The sequence below is a fragment of the Melospiza melodia genome, chromosome Z, assembly GCF_035770615.1.
Source record: "Melospiza melodia melodia isolate bMelMel2 chromosome Z, bMelMel2.pri, whole genome shotgun sequence".
NCBI classification, from domain to species: Eukaryota; Metazoa; Chordata; class Aves; order Passeriformes; family Passerellidae; genus Melospiza; species Melospiza melodia.
In genome coordinates this window covers 24929066-24954331 of record NC_086226.1, presented here as the reverse complement: position 1 = coordinate 24954331, position 25266 = coordinate 24929066, and the positions used below count along the sequence as shown (strand labels likewise).

Genomic DNA, 25266 nt, shown 5'->3' with positions numbered 1-25266 from the left:
AATGTAGCTGTATAATAACAATTTTACAGGCATCTGAGAATGAATGCACCAGCCACCTAGTAAGTATTTTCTGATCACTTGGCCTTTACAAAGAATAGTAGGACAATAATTTGATATAATGAAAGCTTTCTAACAGCTCCCTTATTTATCATAGATGTGAGCTTATGCTGCTGTGAAACTTCAGTATGTGCCACAGAAGTCACATCAATTCTGAAGTATTAAATCACCTGAGTTGCAGGGAAAACATTCTTACAGCAGAAGCAATGGGGTATAATGTGGTAGGTGTACACTTAATATTTCTAGGCTCCTCTAGATCACAATGTTGTCAGGGAACACAAGCCTAGAGAAATGTAGTGAAATATTCTTTATGCTGCTGTAGCAGCATAAAATGAAATTATGGTATTCAATACTTAGAATCTATGTATTTTTCCTTTACTGTTTATTTCAGACCCACTGTGTCACGTAAGAGCACTGCAAAATATTTTCTACATTCAATCAGTAATGAACCAGGAGTAAGACTACTAAGTAACACCTGTAATTAATGTATTTACACAAAAACTGTAGTTTTTCTAAAGAGTATGTTGTATTAAAATTCAGTATAAACCTCCCAAAGCTACACTGGCTCTGTTCCAATTTGCAATATTTACTGATATATGAGGAACTCTTTCACACTTCAACATCTAACACCAAAATAAGCTACAAAAACAGATGCTAAATTTTATTGATGCACTTCAACTTTTTTAAAAACCTGTAATGAACTGAGTAAATTATTGTTTCATGTTATCATTATTTCCTTATTTATACAGCAGTAAGTAATGTTTAATCCAAAGGTTCAAGGATGAAAATATTTGAAACCCCCACAGACACACTAAACTATACTTACAGATGCACAGTCCAGCAGAAACAAAAATAATTGTGCAAACAGCAAACTTAAGTGGAAGCAGTTACTGATCCAACCAAATGACATTCAAAATGTAATGAAATATCACACTTGATATTTACAGTTGTCCTACAGTCTCTATTTTGTATTCTTAATACATCATTCATTAAATTATTTCAGAAGAATTGTGACTTCTTTGGTGAAATCATGGTTTTTCCACCTGGCACAAATTTTGGCTTGATGTGTTTTTCTACAGCAGCAACATCGACACGCCACATTCTAACCACCTTGTTACTCAGCATCACTGATTAGCACAGCCCTGTAAACGCAGACTCATATACACTCTGAGACTGCTACTCTGGACTGCTGTTGGAAGATGTTCACACTGTTTTTTGTCAGTATCACACATACAGAATGTTTCACAGGGCTGTCAATTTCATTAAAGAAAAATAATATAACAAGCTCTTGTCTTATATTTGTTCCAAAGACCCCTGCATGCCTTATGACTCCAATGACCCAGTTCTGCAAAGGAACATGCTCTGCATTCCCACTACACATACTTTGTGGAGTTTTTTTAACAAAGCTTTCTAATCCAGAAGAGAATACTGCATCCAATCTGTCCATAGAGTCCCAAAATCTGAAGCACACCTCATTTAAGAGGCACTGGACTAGTTCAGTTTGCTGACTTCATCCTCTCTCTGCCTGTTATCTCTTACCATACATTAAAAAACATAAGAACGAATGTCTGGGGGAAAAAAGGGCAGAAAATTATCATGCAAATGACCAGACTGCCTGACACCTGGAGCCTCCATGCACAAGAAAAACCAACCAGACTGCATTTGTGATTCCTATGGTAATCACTGGTCCAGAAATGACTTACTGGGGTAAGGGCTAGAACAAACAAAATAACTCAGTCATTTCTGATTGAGCCATTAGGCAGACACAGGTGGCCACAACAAGGCAGTGCAACCCAGCCCAAGGTGGAAGTGGCAGCCAAGTCTCAGTGGTGCTCCCTCTGCAACACAACAGTCCCACTGCTTCCCTTGGGGCACAAGCAGAAGCAGTGCTAGCAGAGGGTTCCCCAGAACAGCTCCTGGGACACAATCTCAGATGCTTTCACCTTCCTCCAAATCTCGACAGCACAAAGTCTTCTGTAATGAAGCTCCTGCATTCCTTCAGAAACCAATTCCCTTTTCCCGACTAAAAAACTATCCAAAAATTCCCACCACATGCTTTACCCATTGCCCAAACACTAACAAAACCTGTAACTAACTGTTGTGGTGTGCTGTAATGTCCCATTTTGGCCTTCCAGGTCATTCCCCCAGGTGTGCCTATACCTCTCTCCCTTCCCCCTCGCCCCCATGCTGAGTGAGTCCTGTCAATCAGGCTTAACATTCCAGCAAGGCTTTGTGTGGTTGGTCAAGTTCAAAGGATGCCCCTATGCCCAAAGGTCATTGGCCTTTCTGGGTGTCATCTTCCCCTGAGACCCTGCCCCTCTCACCTGGTTGGTGGCTCACCTGTACCTCCCCTCCCCCTGTCCCTGAGCTTAAAAAGGTGATCAGACCATGCGGCCGGGGTTCTGTTGGAGCAGGTCCTCACGTTCAGACCTCTGTAACCATGGAATAAACCTCTGGACATTAAACCCTCCAGCAGAATCCTCTCCTTTTTCTCTTCACCATCGCCTGAAGTTCTCCTCCTGAGGTAAACGGAGTTCCTAACAAGCCTGGACTTGTTCAGTGCCCAGCTGCAACCACCAGCAAGCCAAGGTATCTCTGGGGTGATACACCGCAGTTGCTGCCTTTGGCCCAGCAGCGAGGGTCAGACTGGCCCAGGCACAATCTAACTGGTAATACTGGGAGCCTTTTTCCAATAACTAACCAGTATTATTATTCAGTCCTTAACACTTACTAATCTTTCCAATGGTCCTCCTAGTGTTTTCACCAAAAAATGAAAACACCTGTAACCCTGCAGCAGGGTGCCATTGATTCAAAGGGACTACCCACTTCATGGTGCAAAGTATCACACACAGACATTCAAGTTTACCTGAGACTACTTCCTGATTCCAGAAAATCATATCACTTGGAAAGTGATGTTATGTACAAACTTTTAACTGTACAGACTTTGCCAGCCTTTACCCTTATCAGTTAATATCCTCTACCATGTGTGTTTAGCCCAGAGCTTAACATCACTTTTAATAACTCAACTAGAAAACTAGGAAGCAACTGTCTTCACAAGCTGAAGAACCAATTGTACCTCTTTCACTATTAGGTCTAATAAACCTACTCTCTCACCAGAAAGCAGCTTTGCTATTCTAAAACAAAGCAGAAAAAGTTACTACATTTCAAAATCACTACTCTTGCAAAACAGAGACATTTGTCAGTCTACTTTGTATGATTTTCATTCTTTTCCTGGGGACCAGCTCGTACAGGTGCTCCATGAACTTGCACGTAACCCCCAGGGTAAAGCTAAAATTCTATGTCCTAAGAGGCAGTTTTCCCCTTTGCCTCCAGAGAGGCAAGGCCAGTCACTGTCTTAAAGACTTGTGCAGTCCTTTCAGAGGAAGAGATTCTGTTTAAAACAACATTTTACATAAATGAACCTGGATGGGCTATTTTAACACATTACTTGCAAGAGCTGATGTGAAAAGATTTTCATTTTTTTGTTTAACAAAATTGGTTTTCAGCTTATTTTCAATACTTATTTATGCCCTCCCACTGCTCTGGTAAGCACTATTTCTTCTCTTGTTTTCAATAATTCTTCAAATCCTGAAAGACTGAAACAGTTTGTACATTAACAAAAGTAATATATCTTAATAGCACATAATGTGGATAAGCTTAGCTTACTGAATAAAGAATACCTTGTAATGAAGCATTGTAATTTTAAGACTTCCCTAACTTTTCACTTCACCAGCAAACCAGCTTGACAACGTACAAGCTCAGAAATACCATGACTTAGAAAAATTCAAGCAGCCCAGCTGACCTGCAGCTAATAAACTATAGTAGCTCATCAAATGCACAAGTATTTATAAACAGGAACAGAGCCTGGGATGGAGCAGGAGAGAAGCAATTCTGCAACTTTTGGGAGAAAAATATTTTTATGGGCATCAGTGTTTATCAAAGCAAGATTTTACCAGAAATTAAATTAAGTATGAATTATATAAGACAAATATTAGATAAAAGTCTGAAAGAGAAGGTCAAAGAAACCATAGGAGATATGTGTCTTAAAAATAATTTATGTTTGCTGTCTATCTGAAGAAACATTAATTCAGTTAATCAAAACCACATCAAAACATCACAGCTGCTGACAGACAAAACACTCCTTTATTCCAGTGGGAAAGTATGGTGCTTCAGGAATAGAGAGGGACCAAATTAGTTACAGGAAGAGAGGATAAAACAGGCTAAAAATAACATACTAAGATCCGAACACCCTATTATATTTTCCATGATAGATACTACATATTGCAATGCTAAGTAGTTACTTGAGAATAAACCAAGTAATCAAATTAAGTTACATACAGAAAACATGGAACTGCATGAAACTGACATCAAAGTATGCATTTTTAATTTTAAGTGTTTATGAACTTCAGTAAAAGAAAAAGAACAGTAAAAGTTCAACAGTGCTAAGCATAACTTCTTATCTCCTGCTGTTTTGTCCAAATTTGAGACAAATTTGGAAAGAAAAATCTCTCCTCACTGAGAGCTACTATAATTGTACTACAACAGAACCAAGAAGATTAACTGTGATTTAGACACTCAAACAAAACCTTAAGATGGATCTTGGAATCGCACTTACATACTGCCAGACAGTTTTCACTAAAGGAAGAAAATAAAATCTAAGAAGGACACATAAGAACTACTATTAGCACAATATTTCAATACATAATAGAACAACGGCTCTTTTTTATCTCATCATTCAAGCACAATTCAACAGGAATCAAAATCCACGCAGATTGTTTTTTTAGGGGGTGATGTGCTCAATCTCTGTGTGCAAATGACTTATTTTCCTCTTTTAGATGAAGTTGACAAGGGTTTGATGTGTTACACAGACAAGAACTGATGCTGATTCCACTGTAGCAACAATAGCAATTCACAGGCAACTAGGCTGTAGCTACAACACAGGTGAGACCAGAGTCCATCTGAGCAATTTCCGATTTAAAAAATATCCACTGAAGGAATGCTACAAGAACTTAGAAGAATCACCATTTATATTTAATTAATTTTTAAGAGGTTATATCAAACATACATGATGACAGTCAGCCTGGCTTACTTAAGATACTAAATTATCTTTTATATTGTAATCAAGCAGCTCAAAATAAAAAAATTACCTTATTTCATTGTCAGAGTTTTAGCAGATTTGAAAAAAGCACTAATAAATACACAAAATGAAGTAAATCATACCTTTAGCCACAGCTTCTTTATACTTTTCTTTGGCAGAATTTACTTCCTTTATTAGTTGCCTGTAGCTAGATTTAAGTTTCTCTAGTTCTGTCTTTGTGACCTTTAAAAAAGGGAAATATTAAAAGCATTAAAAATACTTATTCTCACCACATTAAAAAAAATAGCATTAGTAAAACAGAATTAACAGAATTTATTATCCAAAATAAGGATGCTACACTTTCTACTAGATTGAGAAAATCTTAAAAGGATATTACATGGTGCAAATTACATGGTGTACATTACATGGTGTGAAATCAAAATCAATACATGCATGTAATTTAGTAAGAGGCCCAAGACACAAATCCCCATTCACATCAACGTAATTAAAAATATTTAGAAAATCCTGCTAATCATCAACAACATTCTATTCCAATTACAAGGCAAAAAAAATCAAAAAGATGCTTAACAAATCATACTGGCTTAGAATGTCCTATGCAAAGGAAGGAATTTCTTTTGCACCTAATAAAAAGCAAGATTTTTAGACATTACACTTCCTACAATTGACTAAGAACAGTAAGTTGGCATGAAATAATCTATCAATGGTAAAATTTAAACCCTTAAAAGGAAAACCAAACCAATAACAAACAAACCCAAACAAAAACCCAACTACAAAAGCAACTAACCAAATAAGAAACATCTACCATGAAACTGAGCACTGAACACAACATTTTTGATCACAAAATTAAAGTTTTCTCTTCTTCCGCCAGTATTCATTCAGTGTGTGACAAAAGTAGTGCACTGTTCAGAAATAATCCCAAATAATGAACTTGCAAACAAAACCAGCCATCACAATACCAAATCACCTACCATATATTGTAAGAAAAACAAAAAATTCCAACCAAAAAAAAAAATCCAACAGAATAACAGACATCAACTGGAAAATCATGGAAGAGAAATTATTAACTACTTTTAATGGAAGTGCTCCTCTCAGTGAATGTGTAGAAAAAGAAATTTGTTCTACTGAAAAATTGTTCCTCTTGCAGCTGGCAGGAAGAAGGCTGAAGTTCACCATTTTCCCTTTTTTTCATGATGCAAGCCCCAGATAACACTACTTTCATCAACATCTGAAAACTTTATGAAATTCCTTAAAGATCCAACAAAGTGCTGTCTACGGCTTCTATTTTTGGGCCAACTGTGCAATATTTAATTTGAAGGCAGAACCTTTTCTCCACATCAATCACATATACTCATCTCATATTTCTACAATCTGTTAATTATACACATCTGCTGTTATTATACACCAATAGAGGCACTATAGGAGAAATAACTTTATGACAATTTGTATTTAAAGACATCATCACAAATGGAGAAAAAGATGTAATTAGGAAGTAATTAAGACCTAAATAATAAGAACAGCTTCTCTTACAGAAAACTGAAAAATAAAACAGCACTAGCATTAGGAAACCTTTATAATAACTACATTATGATTCTTAATCTAGATTGTGTTTTTCCAACAGATAAAACCAACACCAAGAGCATGTCTGTTCCCAAAGAACACTTAAGGAATTAAGACAGTCAAGGATTTCTTTAAATTCCATTTTTATTTCAAAAGTCTTACCCACCTAATTAGCACAGTACTGTACTTTTTTCCCTTCAAATTTCATGAAGAAAGAAAATTATACAACATCTTAATGGAAACTGGAATAAATCTACAAGATACAAGTCCACTACATTTGTGCAAAAGCCATGTTATTTACTATTCTTAAGAATCTGCCCCGTAAGATTGCTCACTGTAGAGGTGTCTAGAATAAGAAAGGACGACATACATCCATTTCAACTAAACATATTTTTATGCCATCTTATCCTAAAAATAGGAGCTGCACAGACACTGATGTTCACAAACTTTGCATACTGTATTGAGATATAATTGGCATTTTACCTCTGTGCATAACAATCAGAAATATTACCACAGAACATCAGAAGTCTTTTGAATTTCAGGGATTCATTCTTACAGTGCTCCAGGTACACAAAACCTTGAACAGTGTCAGCTAACAATAGGAGAATACTATTCAAATACTTCTTTGCAAATTCAGCAAGAGGAAAAAAAGAAAACAACCCCAAAAACCCTTTAACCAAACAACAATGCAAGCTTAATCAGCAGGATGCAAAATACTTTCATGGCTATGCAACCCATAATAAAATAAAGTTAATATGGTTTGTAATAATCATTTGGCAAGTGCTCAGTATGCATTATGGTTTTTTGGAAAAGTCTTATTTTAAAAAACATTTTTATAAGAGCCTCTATTAGAGTTTGGCCTATTAACAGAAAACAAAACATTGCATAGTCTTTTTTCAAAGTACACCTGAGCTTATGGCACTCTTACTCCATTCAGCCTTTCCTTCTTATCTTTCTTTTTCTCTTTCTGCAATTCTTTATAACTTCTATTATTTCTAACACATGCTACCAGCTTTTCCTTTTCTCCCATTCTGACTTTTTTGAGGTGCACCAATTCACAAGTAGCAGTAAGTGGTCATTTGGCTTGAAGTTTTATCAGATAATGACAGCCTACTGACCATGCATCAAAAAAGACATCCCCATAGTCCCTTCCTGAGGAAGACGCCAGGATTCTAGCATATTATGGAAGCAATCTTATTAGAGCCAATGTATTTAACTTAAAATAGTCTTAGTTTAAATACAGAATAGCTCCAAATTCTTCTCAGAACTGACCAAGAATCTTTTACTCATCAATCCGTGACAGTGTTTCTGCTTTACTCAGATTTACATTTTAATTACACTACTTCAAATCCCAAATTCTCTGCTGGAAGAAAGAAGAAACAGTGCTTTTCCTTCTCTCAGTAGACCTTTCAGACTATTGCTCTGATTTTTGACATCTGTAGCTAAATCTCCCCCAGAGCATCTGAAACTGTGGTTTCTGTCAGCTTTGTTGACAAGATACAGCACTTTGAACACAAGCAGGATAACAGACATGTCATGGAAAACACTCTGAAGAGTTTTACCTGCAGTCTCAATGTTTAGTTTACACCTGCTCTATATTTTAGAATAGGGACTAGAACCCTGTCCCCTCCCAAAAGAGTCTGGACTGCCAAGAGCACTCATTGAGAACAGTTTACAGTGCCCTGGTCCCATGAATGTCTAAAGTGGAATTACAACAGGAAAATAGATGGAATAGAGAAGCGTCACACAAGAATTCATTATCCTCTACTAGAATAACATTTCCAGTTCCATCTGTCCACGGAAATTCATGGAAGAAACCTTTCCATCTTTGCCTTATCAACTAGCAGGAAAAGAAAATCTGTGAAGAAAATGATTAAAATTTAAACTAAGCATTCTACATATCACCCACTACGCTTTTACCACAGCACGAACAAAACCCAAAAAACCCACTCTTAATTTAGTATTTTGAATATGAGAATTATAATCAACTTATCAAGCACAGATGAATAAAATACCTTGTACATCTCCGCTTCAATTTGTTGATGAACACCTACAAAACTCTTCTTAACTTGCTGCTTATCTTTGATCATCATTGTAAGCCTATGCAAGGGCCCAGAATTAAGATCCTCGGCATGTGTCTTCATTATTTTGCTCAGCTGTTCTGTTTGCTGTACCACAAGCAGCCAAGACTATAAAAAAGTCAGAACAGAAAAGCACTTATTTATTTCAGCTCACAATAACCATACAATTAATATGAACTGTGGGAAAAGATGCATCATTGTTTAAAAAAATTCAGTAAAGCAATAATTTTAAGCTTACCCAAATGCATTTGAGATCCTCCTGCAACAGGAAAATCATGCCTCAATCTCACTCATAAAATCATAAAAAAGCACCAGAGAGAAAAATACAGTATTGAATATTCACCCTTCAGCATTGTCATAGTATTTCTCTACACCAAAGAAAGCACTGCAGCCTTATTTTTTTTAAATATACCCCTAACATCCCTGAGAACCACGTTCCAACATCCTTTGTCCTCCAGTTTCCCCCCATAGTTGCTCTGCCCAAGCTGACTTCCACCTTTGTCTGAATACCTGACAGCAATACGCATTTGAGGGGTGGTGGTTTAAGAGGACACCATTACATCAGCTGCTTCACACAGCAGCATCAGTCAGACCACCAGTATCAAAGCACAGACACAACACCCATCTGTCACTGTAACCCAGCATCCTTCTGAACCCTTGCTTTAATAGCTTGCTCGGACATTCTGTCAGTTTTCAGGACAGCTTAATGTGCTGTGAGTGGCTCTGAATACAGATATACATCTACAGATAGCAGAGACACAAATGTGAAATTAAACTTCAGTTCAAATAAAACCTTGCTTACCCTCAAGATTGCTGTCATACACTGGATTCCTTAAAGATAACTCCCTGACAATGAATGCTGTGCTATAGCTAAGATTTCAGAGTGGCTACATGCCACAGTGTTACAAGGTTGTGAAGACACCTAGCATTAGCAAGAGTTCTATTGGCATTTATCCTGGCTCTTAATCTGAGATAAAAACTTTAGAAAATAATTTGTTTCTTAGCTTTGGGGTTTCTTTATATCCTGCACACAAATATATATACCTAATATTTCCATCTCTACATGACAATGCTGCAACAGAAACTGGATTATACAGAACAGAAGACAATTGACTCCCCTACATACTGGACTATCTTTAACATTTCTTCCAGCTTGTAAATGTCCCACAGATTGGCACAGTGATATCTGGACTGCTTGAAGTGTGGTGTTATAAAATGTCAAGGCCTAAAGCTTTCCTGCTGTGGCTGGAGACCATTTCAGAAGCCATACTGCAAAGCTGCATAGGATAAAACAGCACTGAACACATGTGAAAAGAGTGGGCCTTTCTGGTTGCAGAAGAGTTCATGAAAGTGCTCTCAGAGGTGAAAATGTAGTTAGAATCATCCATTTTCCGCAAGGCTGATTTGTTACTGATGAAACAACTACTGTTTGAATCCTGAAAAATCACACCAAAAGCATTTTTCAACAGTACAGGTATTCTAAGGAAATGCTTAGTTTATAAGTCACCAAATGAGCTTAAATAAGTCAGAAACATAGCAATTACTTCCCTTTCTATTAAAAAAAAAAATCATGTATTTCCCTGTTCTTCACATCACTCTTTCCATCAGGAAAAGGGGAAAGTGATGTTTCCATAGGGAAATATTAGTAAAGCACAGTTTCTGTGCTGTGTTTTTATTATTTTAAATTAGGAGAAGGTGACATGAAAATGCTTCAATAACAGAGATTTATATGGGACAAAAAAGCTGGGTGGGAATAGCAGAAAAAGTAAAGAGCAGTTCCTTCCCCAAAAAAATGACCACAGTTCAACAAATGCAGTAAAACACATTGTTGTTTGTTTTAACACTATTTTTCAGACATATACACACAGAAAAGAGCAGTCTGGAAGCTGTTAAAAACACCCCTTTTCTAGCATTACCAGTTCCTGCTACCATGCCTTCCAGCAAGTTTGTTATCTCCACATGAAACAAACCAGAAGACAGATTTTCCCAAACACCATTTCTCTATAAGTGCTCATTGTTACTGTACACTTAGAGATCAAATCAAAACAAAACAATCAATCACAACAACAAAACCAACAAAACAAAACCCATTAAAAATTAAACAGCTTGCTATTGGGTTTTAATGCCACAAAATGCCAAATAATACCACAATAACAAAAACAGGTATTTTATATATTAAAAGATGTAAAAACTAGACTTATTTCCCAGATTTTCATCATTCTTTGGTTCTGTAAAATGTCAGGAAGAGAGAAAAAAGTATCACAAAGGATTAAAATAAATTGGAATGAGATTATTAAATAATCAATAATTCAGGCTTTTTAACTGCCAAAAACAGTAACATAAAGTGTCACTACACAACTGCAAAATCCAAGGTGGCAGTGAAATTATAAGGCAAGCCCATATAAAAGATCAGCCAGTCCATATGAATATTTTTGCTATTAAAATGTGGGAAACAGAGAAAACATAGAAATCAGAGATGCAACGCTGAAAAATTACACCTCCTTAAGAGAAAAAAAAAAGGGAATGAAAATGATGCTGAAGGACAACTTGAGCACCTTCATTCAAAACGATTTCAAAATGTTACATGCACACCTCTTTTCAAGGCAAAAAGAAGATGGCTTAAGTCAGATCTCCAGATTTTTTTGATTTATCTGCTCACAAGAAGTGCTCATGTTATTAACAGGATCTGTCCTAGACTGAGATACCTATGTGAAGGTTAACGGTTGTTTAAACCTTATAATGCTAAATGCTCTGTGCCAATGAAAAAAAAGGGCAGTATTTCAATTTACAAGGCAAGAATTATTGTGAGGGAGGGAAGCAACAACAAAACGTGTTATACATAAACACTGCAGTTTATATAACAGTGCTGAAGCAGCCCAGCTATATCAGCACAACCTCCAAGTCACACACAGCCATTTTCACCCTGTATACATCCATCCTGCGCACAAGGAGCACTCCAGTTCCTAATGCTACACCACAGCCACTTTCCAAGCAGCCATCCAATAAGCCCATGACATAAAAACTGCTTTGTCTGAAATTTAACCTGACCCAGAAAGGGTGTTTCCTGCAGAGAGAAAATGAGGATTCCCTCCAGACTGAATGGACTGTGTAACCTCTGCTACAGAACAAGGGCCAGAACCAAATAAGCCATCAAAACAGAATTGTCTTCTCTTTTCAGTAGATTCCAGGTCTGGAGTAAAACTTTCAAACAGATGATAAGGGAAGTTTGCTTAATTATTACATTTACTTGGAGTTGCTCTAAATCTAGAAACCAGTAATTTGGAGAATAGCCTTACCTTTTAAAAAAGTCAACATAGTTCTTTTAAACAGAATACAAAATAACCTCACAATTATGAGAAACATCCTGAATTAATGTTTTCTTCTTACAACACATGCTGCAGTGTGAGCAACAGCTGGAATGTTAGGGTTTGCCTTGGTTTCCTGGCATTTTTCTATTTCTGTCACAAATTCTATATAGCATAAACAATAGTTCCTATCTTAAAAGAAAAGCTTACTATAGCATACTTGATTTTCAAAGCTAAACAAAGAAACAGGCTCAACCCATTTATGTAAAACACTTGAGTTTTAAGAATCAGGATTGATTCTCACTCAGTTAATTTTTTCAAAGCAAGACTAGAGCTCAACTTATGCATATTTCACTGAGAAACTAAAATAATCCATTTTAAATACTTTGTCAACATTAACTCTCAAGAAACTGAATGGGCAGGAATCAACTCAAACCAAAAAAACAAAAGTAAACCCAAAACCCAAGGATATTCCAAATTCAAACTTCAGACTTACCTTGGACACATTGCTGATATAATCCAATTGACAAGCACTCTCTTTATCTACTTGGTTACAAAGATTCTGTAAAGTGGACGCATATTCTTTATCACTTTTTACTCTCATTACCATAAATTTCTTCACTGTTTCCAGCAGTCGTAGTTCCCAATCTTGCAGTTTTAATAAAGCATCATGAGAATACTTCAGGTCACCTCCAAACCCCATTTTTTAAGGCACTATATACCAGACAGGGGAAAATAGAGGCTCTTCACCACATCTGAAAGGGAGAACAAGACTGATGAGACAATTATCAAAAGAAAAAACTTCTGGTGAGACAAAGGGCAATTATTGATGCCTGAACCCTGAAATTACCTAATCATAAGATTAACCACACACATTAACTTCCTCAGTGTAAACTGAAAGGAGGCTCAGAGCACAACAAACTCTGACTGGAAAAAATTTCAGCCTTAGAATTCCAGTTTACATTTCTGCAAAATCATTCCTTCCTAACCTAAAGTACAGTATAAAAGTAAACATAACAGCATCTAAGACAAACACTTAAGACCAATCTACATATTTAACCAAATAAGCACAGTATCTCCAGACAAGCTGCCAGCTGCACTTTTCTACTCCTGGTGACCTGAAACATTTTTTCTCATGTTTACTCTCCTAAGAGCACAGAAAAATCCACATAAAGCACTGCATCTGTGAGAAGCTGGTAACTATTTAGAAGCTAGCTTGCTCCTAAGCCCTGAGTTAACAGGCCATTAAACCTGCAGATTCAACCTCCCAAAAACCAGAAAATATCCCAAAGTAGGTTTCCCATCCAACCATACACTAGTCCCCTGGGTCAGAGTTCTTTAGTTCACACCATTTTACCCTAGGACAGGCCAGTCTTACTGTACCAAACTGACATAAACTAAGATTGATAAACACATTAAATATGCTGCCTTGTGAAACCCTGTAGCAGAATCAATTGTTAGCTCTGAAACACCTGCATCTGATGGTGATAAACACACAGCTACATTGTGGAAGAGCTGAAACCACACAAAGAAGTAATTCCTACACACTCTTGCACAAGGTTTTGTAATGTGGGCTGAACCCTCTTTTCTGTGTACACACCACCCATTCCTATATTAATCAGCTTCAAGTAGGTAAGATAAACTTATATAAACTGCAACCCTTATGTCTGGACTGCAGTGCAGCCACAGCCTGTGCACTGCCTATTCACTAATTCCTGCACTACAGCAAAGTCTTGGTTCTTTTTAACACAGAAATACCAATTTCTTAATAGACTTTACACATTACCACTTAAATTAGCAGTGTTCCACAAACATTAACAAATTTATCTTCCTAGCAGTGCATTGAGGGAAGTAGGTCTAATATTCTTATTTTGCATTAAGAACTGATACACATAAACTAATGTCAACACTGTGGCAGCTCACACCAATACGTACAAAGCTTAAAGACAGACTTTTCAGAGTGCCTAGCATTTTAGCATGTTAGGTATTCAGAAAAAATAAATATGTTACTGGCTTCAGGGACTGCACAAAATTTCTGAAGATTTTGCAATTTAGAACCTCAAGCAACCTCTGAAATAAGCCTCATGTACTATGTGTTTATTCTTAGAACACAAACATTGCTACAAAACAAAACAAAGATCCAATAAAGAAAACTAGAACTGTGACACATTACTATGTATCTACACAATACAGACAAGTCAAAGCTGTATGAGTAACTTTAAACCTGTAAGCTTTCATAAACTCTTTAATTTGAAGCTGTATATTTTAGTCAGAATCTTTCTTGATGGCTAGGAATTCAGTCATACGCAGCAACAGTAAATAGTTTATGTTGGCTGTATTTATGAACTATGTCATTATTAGTAGCATTATGAAAATACCTCCACAGTTAAAATTGAGGAACACTCTTGTAGAACTACAAACATTTTAGCAACATGAACCAAAGAAAAAAAACCTTAAAGTTCCTGTTTGTTAACATGACTAAAGCTGCAGTAGTGAATTTTCAATGTCCTTTACATCTAAACCCATTTTTATGACTTTTCATCTTTCTCCTACCTTATTTTAGCACATTACCAAACTCTCCTAGCAGAATAGCTGTGAGAAAAGATAATACCCTTGTTTCCTTATATCCAGATTTAGAAGAGATGGGAAATGAGTCTCACAGTGAAGTTCGCCTTTGTGTTATGAGTAAACAAATGGCTTGCTTGCTTTTACCCTAGCCTCTGTTTTTTACTGAGAGGCAGTATGGGAAGGGAAGGAGGAAATATTCTCAGCATGTGATATTTCAGTCTGCTTCTAGTGACATACAAAAGAGATATAGGATTACAAAAATCAATAGAACAAAAGACCCAACAATATCTTACTGCAGCCTGCTAAATTCCCCTACATGAAGCAGTAAACAGATTTTTTTTCCAATTCCACTATTAGATGCCTGGATACATAGGCAAACATCGTACACATAGTGGACTATCATCTTTGTTTTAAATTATTCCTTTCTCTGTGACAGAAGCAGCACAGCAAAGAATTGTTTTGCAAAAGTGGTACAATTCTGATTTGCTAAAACTAACAAGCACAGAAACTGAGAACTGATGACTCCCAAATGGGTAAGTCAGCTGCCATGTGACTTCCATGTAAATTGAGAGCATGTTCAACCAAGACATCCAGCCAAATTCAAGTGCTTTATTTGGACGCTAAGAAATGGTGAAGAAGTATTCAAGACCTAAGCCACTTGACTAAGCTTAAATTTTGATAAACTAAAAACTAATTCTGTTGCTTTAAACCACTTCTGATTTTTAATGTTTTTAAACAACAGAAAACAGTACAGATCACACAGACATTAATTTGAAGTCAGAAATGTAAGATTTACCAAACACATGAACACACAAATCTGATTTTCAAATACTCTTAAAAAACACAAGCAAATTTTCAAGCAGTGTTCAAAAATACTATATCTAGCACCAACACAGACAGGTATTTTTCCAAGTTTGCTATGTCCCTCGTTAGTGACCACAGATGAGACGACAGCTGCCCTACAGGGCCAGAGCAATACAGCAGAATATTTCAGTCAGAAGGGACCTACAGTGATCACCCAGGCACAGCAATGCATTTAGATCAGCCCTGTGTCTCCAACCATGGCACCACAAGACATTTAAGAACAGCAGACTAGCTGGGCTGCTATTCATGGTGTGATTCTCCTTGTGCTTCCCCACGTTCACAGCTACTGGATTATGGGATACTAATATTCCCATATTTTTTGGCTTTACCACACAACACTAAAACACTCACACTGAAAGACAAAGATTCCCTGACAGATTTTGTAATCACAGACCACTGGCAAAAAAAATCAGCAAAACCAGCAAAATCTGAACCCAGAAAAGATTTAATGTGGAACTGGTATGAGATATGAGGAGTTTGAGACACAAGCATACTTTCTTCTCTAACGTTCAAAAGATGAAAATACAGTGTGAATGCTATTCTGGGGGAAAAAAATTCTCAAAAAAACATGGGAGAGTATTTTATCTTAACGGAAAAACCAGAGATGGCATGAGGTTTTAAAACAAACTAGACAGAGAAGTGATAATAACAAACACGATATGCTAAATTCATACAGAAATAGAAACCTTCAGGAATTGCTTTACTCTTACTGTGAAGAGATTTCTTCTGCTTCTGGCAGATATCCATGAGGTTTATCTATTTTTCCATATGTGAACATAGCTTGCACAATTTGACACGCCAGTGAAGTTTCAAACAGAATTGCACCACGTCTTGTAAAAGCAATAAAATACCAGTACCACCAAATAAGACAAATGAGCTTCAGCTATTTTTTTATATTTTGAAATATAAGATATATACAATATCTTAGAAGATATTACATATCCTATATTATCTATTACAGACATAGATACAGATGGCTAAAAAAATTACTGTACCTGTATATTAGTCAAAAAATATTTGTTAAACTTAGGAGTAAAATGCATCTCACAATCAATTCCAAGAAAGTAGGACTTATGTTCTTTACAGTGTTACGCTCAAAACAACGAACTAATCACTCACAGGAAGTACACACTGAATGTACATTCAATAATATAGCGTGAATGAGCAAGCAGATCTCAACCTGTTCTAAATTTAAGCAGAGTTACCAAAGACAATTTAAAATTTCTGTCAACCATCAACACAGTGGTGCAGTCAGATTCAAAACAAATCAATGTTAAATTTTTTCAGCCAAACAGTGAGAAACTTCAAGGAAGTTGCTGGTCACATAATCCTTCAACATTGTAACACTCCCCTCAGGAAATAAAACCAGCATTCCAGTTAGTCATGCTGCTGGATTCCAGCAGCAACTCTGAAGAAAGTAGTTTCCATAACCCATGTACGTTTAATTTAAAGACTGCAATCTGACTGTGTCACAGGAAAGTGGCCACGCTGTCAGACCAAAGGTCCTGTGTCTGACACTGACTGAAATCAAATGAGCAAGGAAGAACAGAGCAGATACAATGCAACACTTCCACTTGTAACAACTGGTGTCTTCCGCTACATATTGCCATCACTTATATCCAAGGCTGTGACTTTATAAACTTAAAATAATGATGGATCTAAAGTTGGAACTTGTGGTTTCACAGTACCAGCAACAAGGTAGGCAACTAAAAAACCACAAACCCAGAAAGCACACCTGGCCCCCAGCTAAATTTGGAATAGGAAAGCACATCACAGATCTGGATTCTCCCACTCTTCATATGCTGACCATGAATTTAGATTACTCCTAAATCTGCATGGGCTCCAAATCATAGAGAATACAGCATGTCTTTTATTGTGCAAACAGTTTCTACAAACATTAAAAATATTTCAAAATCAAAAAGAAAGAGGATTTGGATTCAGGAGACAAATCCTTAAAATCAAGGCTTCTATACCAAACTAAAAGCGTTTTTACAATAGATTATGAATTTGTTAGACAGTCCTTCTCAATTTCTCAATGTGAGGCTTACAATAATTATATTCCATTAAAATAATGAAATAAATCATTCTTAGTGTTCCATCCACACCTTAAACAAAAATTAGACAGTCAAACAACTGACATTTCTGTTAGTGTAGGATCCATTCCTGGAATGCACAAGACCATGAAACACAAAACACATACATTATCTACCCTTTGTGTACACTAATCTCATATTCATAAGATCATTTTTGTATCCATAGATATGATGCATACAACATAAACTAGTAAAACTAACCCTTCTGCAGAGCTTTTGTCAACAATAAACATCTCAAGGGGTAATAAAAGTTTGCCTGATTATTTCAAAGCTGACTTGAAATACTGGTCCATTCAAAGCAAAGCAGGCACCTAATTTTCAGGAAAGCCCTTCCGCAAAGCGTAACTTAGCCCACATACCTTAAAAGTTTTCCTTCAGAAATGTCCTTTAGTACAGTTTTCCTACGTCAGCAGCTACTTCCTCTGATTTTCACCTACTGAAAGATACTTTTTTTTTTTTCTTTTCTGGGGACTCTGTGAAAGAAAAACATATCAAACTTCTTTTAACTATCTCACCATTTTCAAATACATTGCAAAACTCAAACTTAGGTAAGTTGCCCTGCATTTTCAGATTACCAGAGGCTAGCTTTTTAAAAAAAAAAAAAACAAAAACAAACAGACAGTACAACTAAAAGAAAAGAGCAGATTTCTCAAATGACTGCTAGCAATAGTATACTATCACTAAATACACATAATTTTGAGTGAAGAAATAATTTTGTCTCTACACATGTAAGAGAAGATTTTTCTTTAAGTTCTTGGAAGTTTTTTATGACAAGTGTACTGTAGCTGAAAAATTAGACAATTTTACCTATTTATGAATCTTGCCCTTGGTAAAATGAAAACAGAAACCTATTAAGGAAAATGAAAGCACAGAAGGCCGAAATTTGTTATATGAAAGACCAAGTTAGTAGTGGTAATTTCATAAGAGTGGAAGAAAACAAGTGGCAACTAGAGAAAGGAACCACTCAAGACACATACATTTCTGTCTGGCTCTAACTACTCTAAGATCTAGAAAAGTAGGATGTCAAGAAGTTAGGATGACAAGCAGGACCAAAACTTCAAATCATAAATCTGGACCACAATTTAGGTGAAGCAAACTGACACAGAAGGTTTTGAGGGTTTATATTAAGGAAAAAATATATTGGGTTTAAAGAATGATAAAGAACAAGCTTTGCACACAACTTACAAGTGTAAGGTATACTGTATAATCTCTGTGTGTGGACCCATGATAAGCATTCACTCACAATCTCACACCACAATGTCCAACTTCAAATGAGACATTCCATAACAGTTTAGCAATGCCCTCATAGGAAAAAACACATAAAGCAAAACTGAAAGAAAGACAAGTGTGTAGGGGTGAAGAAAACAAAACTATTTTCAAATTCTCCATTATTTAAAACAAAGCACTGCTCACAGACACATTCATAAAACCTTGAGAAGGGACAGTCTTAGCTCACATTCAAGCAGCATTATTTAGTATTCCCTTCTGGTTACTTAGTATGTTTGAGAAACAAAGAACTGCCTAATATAAATACAAAACTTCTATTCTCCATGACCAAAAATAGAAAAGACTAAGTGATGCTAAGATTCAGGCACTGAAAAGGATCAGCAAGTAGATACGAAAGGAGAAAAAAAACACACAGGAGGTTACAAGCATTATAAAATTAATCACATTTCTAAGAAACAGATATAAAATAATCTGTTCCAAATTTGCACAGCCCAAGGGTAAGTCTCCACTAGCAAAAAAGTACAAGCAAGAGCAAAACATTAGAGTAAATTTGGCTCATCTTACTAACATAAATACAAAGTGGGTAGAAGAAGCACCAGTCACTGGACAGGAACATAAATCCTAATCCCCATTCAAATGGGACTCATGAAAGTGGAACAAATACCACCACCAGCACCTGGGCACATTCAAGTTTGATGCAGATGTGAAGAACTGCTTGTGGTAAAATGAAGCCCATAAAAAAATTCCATTTATCAAATGAAACAACAGATTGGAGCCACTTCAACACAAAAAAAGTTCTATCTTCTGCTCCCTGAACACAAACAACACACCTTTATTTCTCTTTTTAAAGAACTGAGCTATCACGTATTTTGGAGTGCAGAATTTTGTCAATAAGAAAACTAAACGCAAGCCCCACTTTTCTTTAGAATTCCTGTTACTGTTAACTTTTTACCTATGTGCATTTTTTCATATGTACACAGGTCATTAGTAGAACTTAAAGCTGGTAATGCAAGTCCAATTGACAGGCATAGACTAGCTAGTACATGAAATCATAATAAAAGCTTTCCAGTGAATTGCACAGCCATCTGCCAGAGGCAATAAAATCTCACAATATGTCCACTGTTATTTCTGAGCTCAAACATAGCAGAATCTGATAGTTACAAACATCTTGCTACCTCAATGCAATAATTCACTAGCTAATGAAGGTATAAAAGACAAACTTATAAGATGATAAAGACAGAACAGAAAACTTAGATGATCTGTTGTTTTCTGAAATTACTAACAAGACAGTTAAGGCCAATCCCCAAATCAGATCCTCTTCAGATTTAGGATATATAATGCATTTTCTAAAAATGAAGCATCCAAGAGGCAATTAAAAATATCAAATTATCAGTAAGAATTCACCAGTCCAACACTCTTGAGCCAAAGCATTGAAATTTCCAAAATAGTAATTCTGCAAAAACTTGGGCTTAAGGTGAGCCAAGCAAAGAAGTATCAAGAGAGGAAAATAAATAAATTTTTCCTCAGATAGGACAAGGCAATCAGAAGCACAACACAGTCTGACTCTGATACTGCACAAGGTGGTTAAAACCATGCCTAAGAATCTGTAGACTAGAATAAATCAAAAGGAAAAAAGAACAACGCAGCTTTTACAGAGCAAAATCATGTTTCACAACTTGAAGAGTTCTATGAAGGCATCAAGGATCCTGTGGGAAAAGGTGTTGGAAGTAGGAAGTTTCTGCTGATGTCTCTGATAGGAAGCTACTAGAGAACTGAAGACCTTGCAGGGTAAGATTAAGAGACAAAGCCTGACAGGGGAAAGAGCTCAGAAGCCTCTCCATAATCTGTGCCAGGACTTGGACTGCTCTTCAGAATGGTTACCTGCCTATACATCATAACAGAAGCATCTGTGCTTTATACAAAATTATTCTGATTCATCAAAACCAACAAACCATTACAAAACTTGCAAAACCTCAGAACACTGAGCAGCAAGCACAGAAAGCAGCAGATGAAGTCACATGTCAATAAATGCCACATAATACACTGGTAGGAGTTATTAAATAACAGTGCCAGAAAAAACTGTAACAGAACACATAGCTTCAAAAACATTTGTTCAGTGCTTTCAAGCACTCAGGTTAGAAACCATCCAGAATATTAAACTATTTTTTAATGAAGGTAAGGGAAAACATAACATAGCCTTATGCTGCTGATAGATTAGTGGTATCCCTGTATGTTGAAGTTCTTCTAGCTAAAGAAAAACTTAAAGCACAAAAAAATATATAGATAATATTGATCATAGCATGGAGCAGCTTACACATAAAGAGAATTTTTAGCTCACAAAAAATGTAAGAATGACAGGTGTAAGATCAAAGTACACCAAAAGAAAAATCATTGTAGCACAAAGTGATATGCTATGTCAAATACCCAAAGTGTTTTCCAGAAGAACTCGAGAACATCAAATGGAATTTTTAAAAAGTTGCTCTTATGTCCTTCTTTGCTCAGAAAATAATTAGATAATTCAATGCCTAAAGACATTTCTGAGACCATGAAACAAAGAAGTACAAATTTATCATAAAAATTCATTTTAAAAACAGATCTGTAGAACAGTAAGAGTTCCATCTCAAGATGTCTCTAAACTGTAAAAGCAAAACAGGAACTACTAGTCTATGCCAACAGCCCCTTCTTATCTGACAGTAGCAAGTACTAAGATACATGGATTTTACTTGGTCAGGCACTAACATCCTCAAACAGTGCACTCTCACTCTTTCATTCGTGCACCTGTAGAAAGACCACATTTTTTCTTAGCAGTTCCTGCAGCTGTGATGTTATTAAAAATAAATGCAAATAAGAAGTAGTGGGATTCATCAAAAAATAGGATTTACACTTAGCAGCAATCCAAAAAAAAAAAGTGAAACAGACAGAAGCCCAAAAAGACAGCCCCCAGATTCTCTACCTAGAATCACAAGACAATTCTAATTTTTTTCAATCTTCAATCTTTCCTTTTAAACCACTTTCTAAACCACTGCTCTCCTCTGAACACCCTGCAACTGGTCTCCATCTCACATAAGAAGTCAAAAGCTGAAACTGTAGGACCAACTGTAAGACCAACCAACTCTGACAAGAACAAGAAATTAGTTCAAATTACTTTCAAGCTCCTTGCCCATGTGCTTACCCTCTTTCTAACAACTTGATAATATATCCTTATTTGTTCATTATCCAAAAATTCATGTTCTTTTTCCACATAACTTCATCTTCCACCACCACATATCCACTCTGTCCAGCCTACAAACAGCCAGTGAGCTTTCATACTCACTGACCTCTGCTTTGTTCCAGATGACATCTTCCATTTTCCAAGACTATTTGAAACAGTAATCTCATTCTCCTCCCCATCTTCAGCTGTTTGCTACTTCCCATGGCCTGGTAACTTGCTCAGCATGTTCTTTATAATCTCAGGCCTTTTGTGAAAGAATGGGCAAAGGGTAGAGCTGACATCTGGTAGCAAACCATGCACTAAGTGCTTTTTAGGTGCAGTTACTTAACCAGCTTTGTTTCCACCCGACAGAAGTTTCTACCTTACAGTCACAGCTAAATAGCAAGACTGAATCTCATCAGGCAGACAAACAAGAAGGTGAAGGCAGATACAGGTTAAGAAGAAAAGAGCTAGTCCAGCTGACAGAAGTCACATCCTGTCACTAATGCTTCAAGACTCTTCTCTTGTCTTGTTGACTCTGAGAAAGTGACAAAATGAGCCACACACCCTTCTTTTGCTTTCAAAGCTAAACACACCTAGTTTCCCATTACCTTTCATGAGTTTACAAGAAAGAAAAAGCTTTCCTTCCTCTATTTTTCCAAGAATTACACTTTCCTTAAATTCAGCTCCAGGACTCAAAGAAAGGCAGAGAAAAGCATGGCCTCAATAGAGAATTCCTGACTGACAAATTTTTACTGACCTCTCAACTCTGCAGTGTTCCACCAACATGTATCACCACACTAGATCCTAAAAGAAAAATGTATTGAGCAGGACAAGGCTGCTAAAAGTGACTATCACAGGGCAGGTACTGTGCATCTCCAGCCTGGTTAACCAATTCTACCAGCTAAAGAGAAAGACTTCCAGAATTACGAAGAAATACATAATGTTAAAATATCCAAAAATTTGCCACAATTTGAAAACAGAATAAAAAATACATCAGTGACTCAAGCTCACTTAAAGTGTGTACTATACAGTGTATTAAAGAAACCTCTGAGCAAAAAAAAAGAGAAGCTAAAGAAAATTAAACTATTGCATTTTCAAGGGATTTCTTGTCTTAGACAACTAGTGAAGGTAGAAAAAACTTCTAGAAAAAGTCAACACTGAAATTAAAAAGTACCTGTAGTAACCATCTCAACTGAAGAGTTATTCTAAGCATGTTAACTTATATCTTTGCTGATTTCTCTTAGATATTTAGATTTCAATTAGCTACCAAGTTCTTTAGTCGGAAGGAAGGAAGCAGCCTCCTGTATTTGAAAAAATACCCCAAACCTCTGAAAGCAGCCTTTCACATCCTGGTATCCATCATCAGTCTCGATATGAATACATAGCAAGTCAGAAGTAACACACACAAAGCCCACATGCAAATCCTGAGTCCCAAGGCTGCCTATGTAAGCATAGCTGCCTATGTAAGGGGAACAAGATTGAAGAATACTCCTACTGGGGGCCTCTCACCATCACAAAGCTACACCTAAGACTTCTCCTGAAGACTTCAAGTCCCAAAATTCACTGCCTGCTGCCATTGCACATTTCAACTTAGAAATCCAGAGTACTACCAGAAGCTTCTCCCAGTAGCACTGTCTTAGCTCTCAAGATTCAAGAACAGCCATAGAAAAAGATAAATCCTCAGGATGTGAAGTACTTTATAAAGTCTAGAGACATTTCATTTCTTCCTATGACCCAATATCAGCCAGAATGTCTCACTTCAGACAAAACAATTAGGTAAGACATCTGCCATTAGTCTGTAATAAATGACAATATGGTCTCCTCAGGAGAAACATAATCTAGTTCCAAGTATTTATTGCTCTTTGGAAAGAAACTGAAAGAGCAATCAGGATGTTTCTTCCTCTTGCCTCCTTCATTAATATAATCACATCCTTCTGGTTCATTAAACCTTCTACTTAGTTAACTCACTGTTCATTTAGTCTTCTTGGGGTCACTTATTTCCTTGGCATCATTGTAGCACATTTAATGTAGTTTGATTACACAGTATTTTGTACAGAAAATACTAGCCATGAGGACCATAGGTCCATGAGACCTTCCTAACTGTCTCTTCCTAACTACTGATATTCCAGGCTGTTGCACTGCGGGAGATACAACCTATCCTGTGGTTCAGAGAAAGGTGTTGCCTCAAGCCTCTGTTTGCTGCTCCTCAACTGACTGCTCCTTCTCATCTCCATACAGTGATAACTCTCTGTCTTAAATGGGACACAGTTACTCTCACCAGAAATGCAAATGACTGAAAGATGCATTTGTTGAACCTTCTTATATGCTTTAAGTGTGTAACAAATTTTATTACATGCATTCTAGAGATATACACCAAAATGTAAAACCTACCTATTCTTTTCTTAGTTCCAGTCAGTTCTGTTTGGGTTCATCAGCCATCCTAGCTAAAGAACATTCCTTCTGAAGAATATTACTCTCATTTGAAAATGTATTAGCTTTAATTAATGGATGCTATTACAAACAAATAAAAGTGGTAGAGACATAATCTTCCAGATGTCTGGACAAGTGATCCTGAAGTGCACATGCATGATTGGAGTCTTCACATGGAAATTTATTTGCATACATAAGATTCAGCCTATCTGATCTTTATTGAACTAGATTATTATTTCATATCCAGCCTTTCCTTCTGCCGCCCAAAAGTGTTCTTTCCAGAGGTTATACCAGGCAGCCAATATTTCAGTTAAAAGGACAATATTCTTCATAACATAGTGTCATTCAGAAACAAGTTAGAGATGACAATATTGTTGTACTGTAGACAAGGGTTATTTAGCTCCCTCAGAATTCTTGTCTTACTGTACTCTGAGATACCTAAAGGGAATTTGACTGCATCTCTAAACCAGAAATCCCAACTTAATCTGATAAAAATTCTGTAGAGAGACACAAGCCACACTATTGTAATGGCCAAATGTTGATAACCATCTGCTTAATCAGAGCTTTGGAAATGGCAGCTCCCCCCCACCAAAAGCAGACTGACCACACCCACACTGCTAACCCCTACAGCCCCACTCAGGCTCCCCAAGCCTGGATGGGGTGACTGGTGATGAAATACCAGAGCACAAGAAATTGCTGTGTCACAGCCCACTGGACTGATTTTTTGCACAGGGTATGCACTGCATGCTTCCCGGAAACATGAGGCCTTGGGACACAAGGCATACAAGGACAG

General features: G+C 36.7%; 1 protein-coding gene across 7 annotated transcripts in view; it reads right to left on the bottom strand.

Moving 5' to 3' along the window:
• Nucleotides 1-25266, bottom strand: part of FER (FER tyrosine kinase) — a 155153-nt gene that overhangs the window by 124097 nt on the left and 5790 nt on the right. For 4 of the 7 annotated variants that reach the window (XM_063180772.1, XM_063180765.1, XM_063180766.1 and 1 more), the window contains exons 2-5: nt 17983-18096; nt 12595-12853; nt 8728-8901; nt 5278-5377 (exon numbers count right to left, since the gene is read on the bottom strand). In XM_063180772.1, the coding sequence (XP_063036842.1) occupies nt 5278-5377; nt 8728-8901; nt 12595-12801 (481 nt within the window). In that variant the 5' untranslated portion in view covers nt 12802-12853; nt 17983-18096. Of the gene's footprint in view, nt 1-4221; nt 4988-5277; nt 5378-8727; nt 8902-12594; nt 12854-17982; nt 18097-18808; nt 18828-25266 lie in introns of those variants that run through there. The other 3 variants (XM_063180768.1, XM_063180771.1, XM_063180770.1) reach the window with 3 other exon arrangements.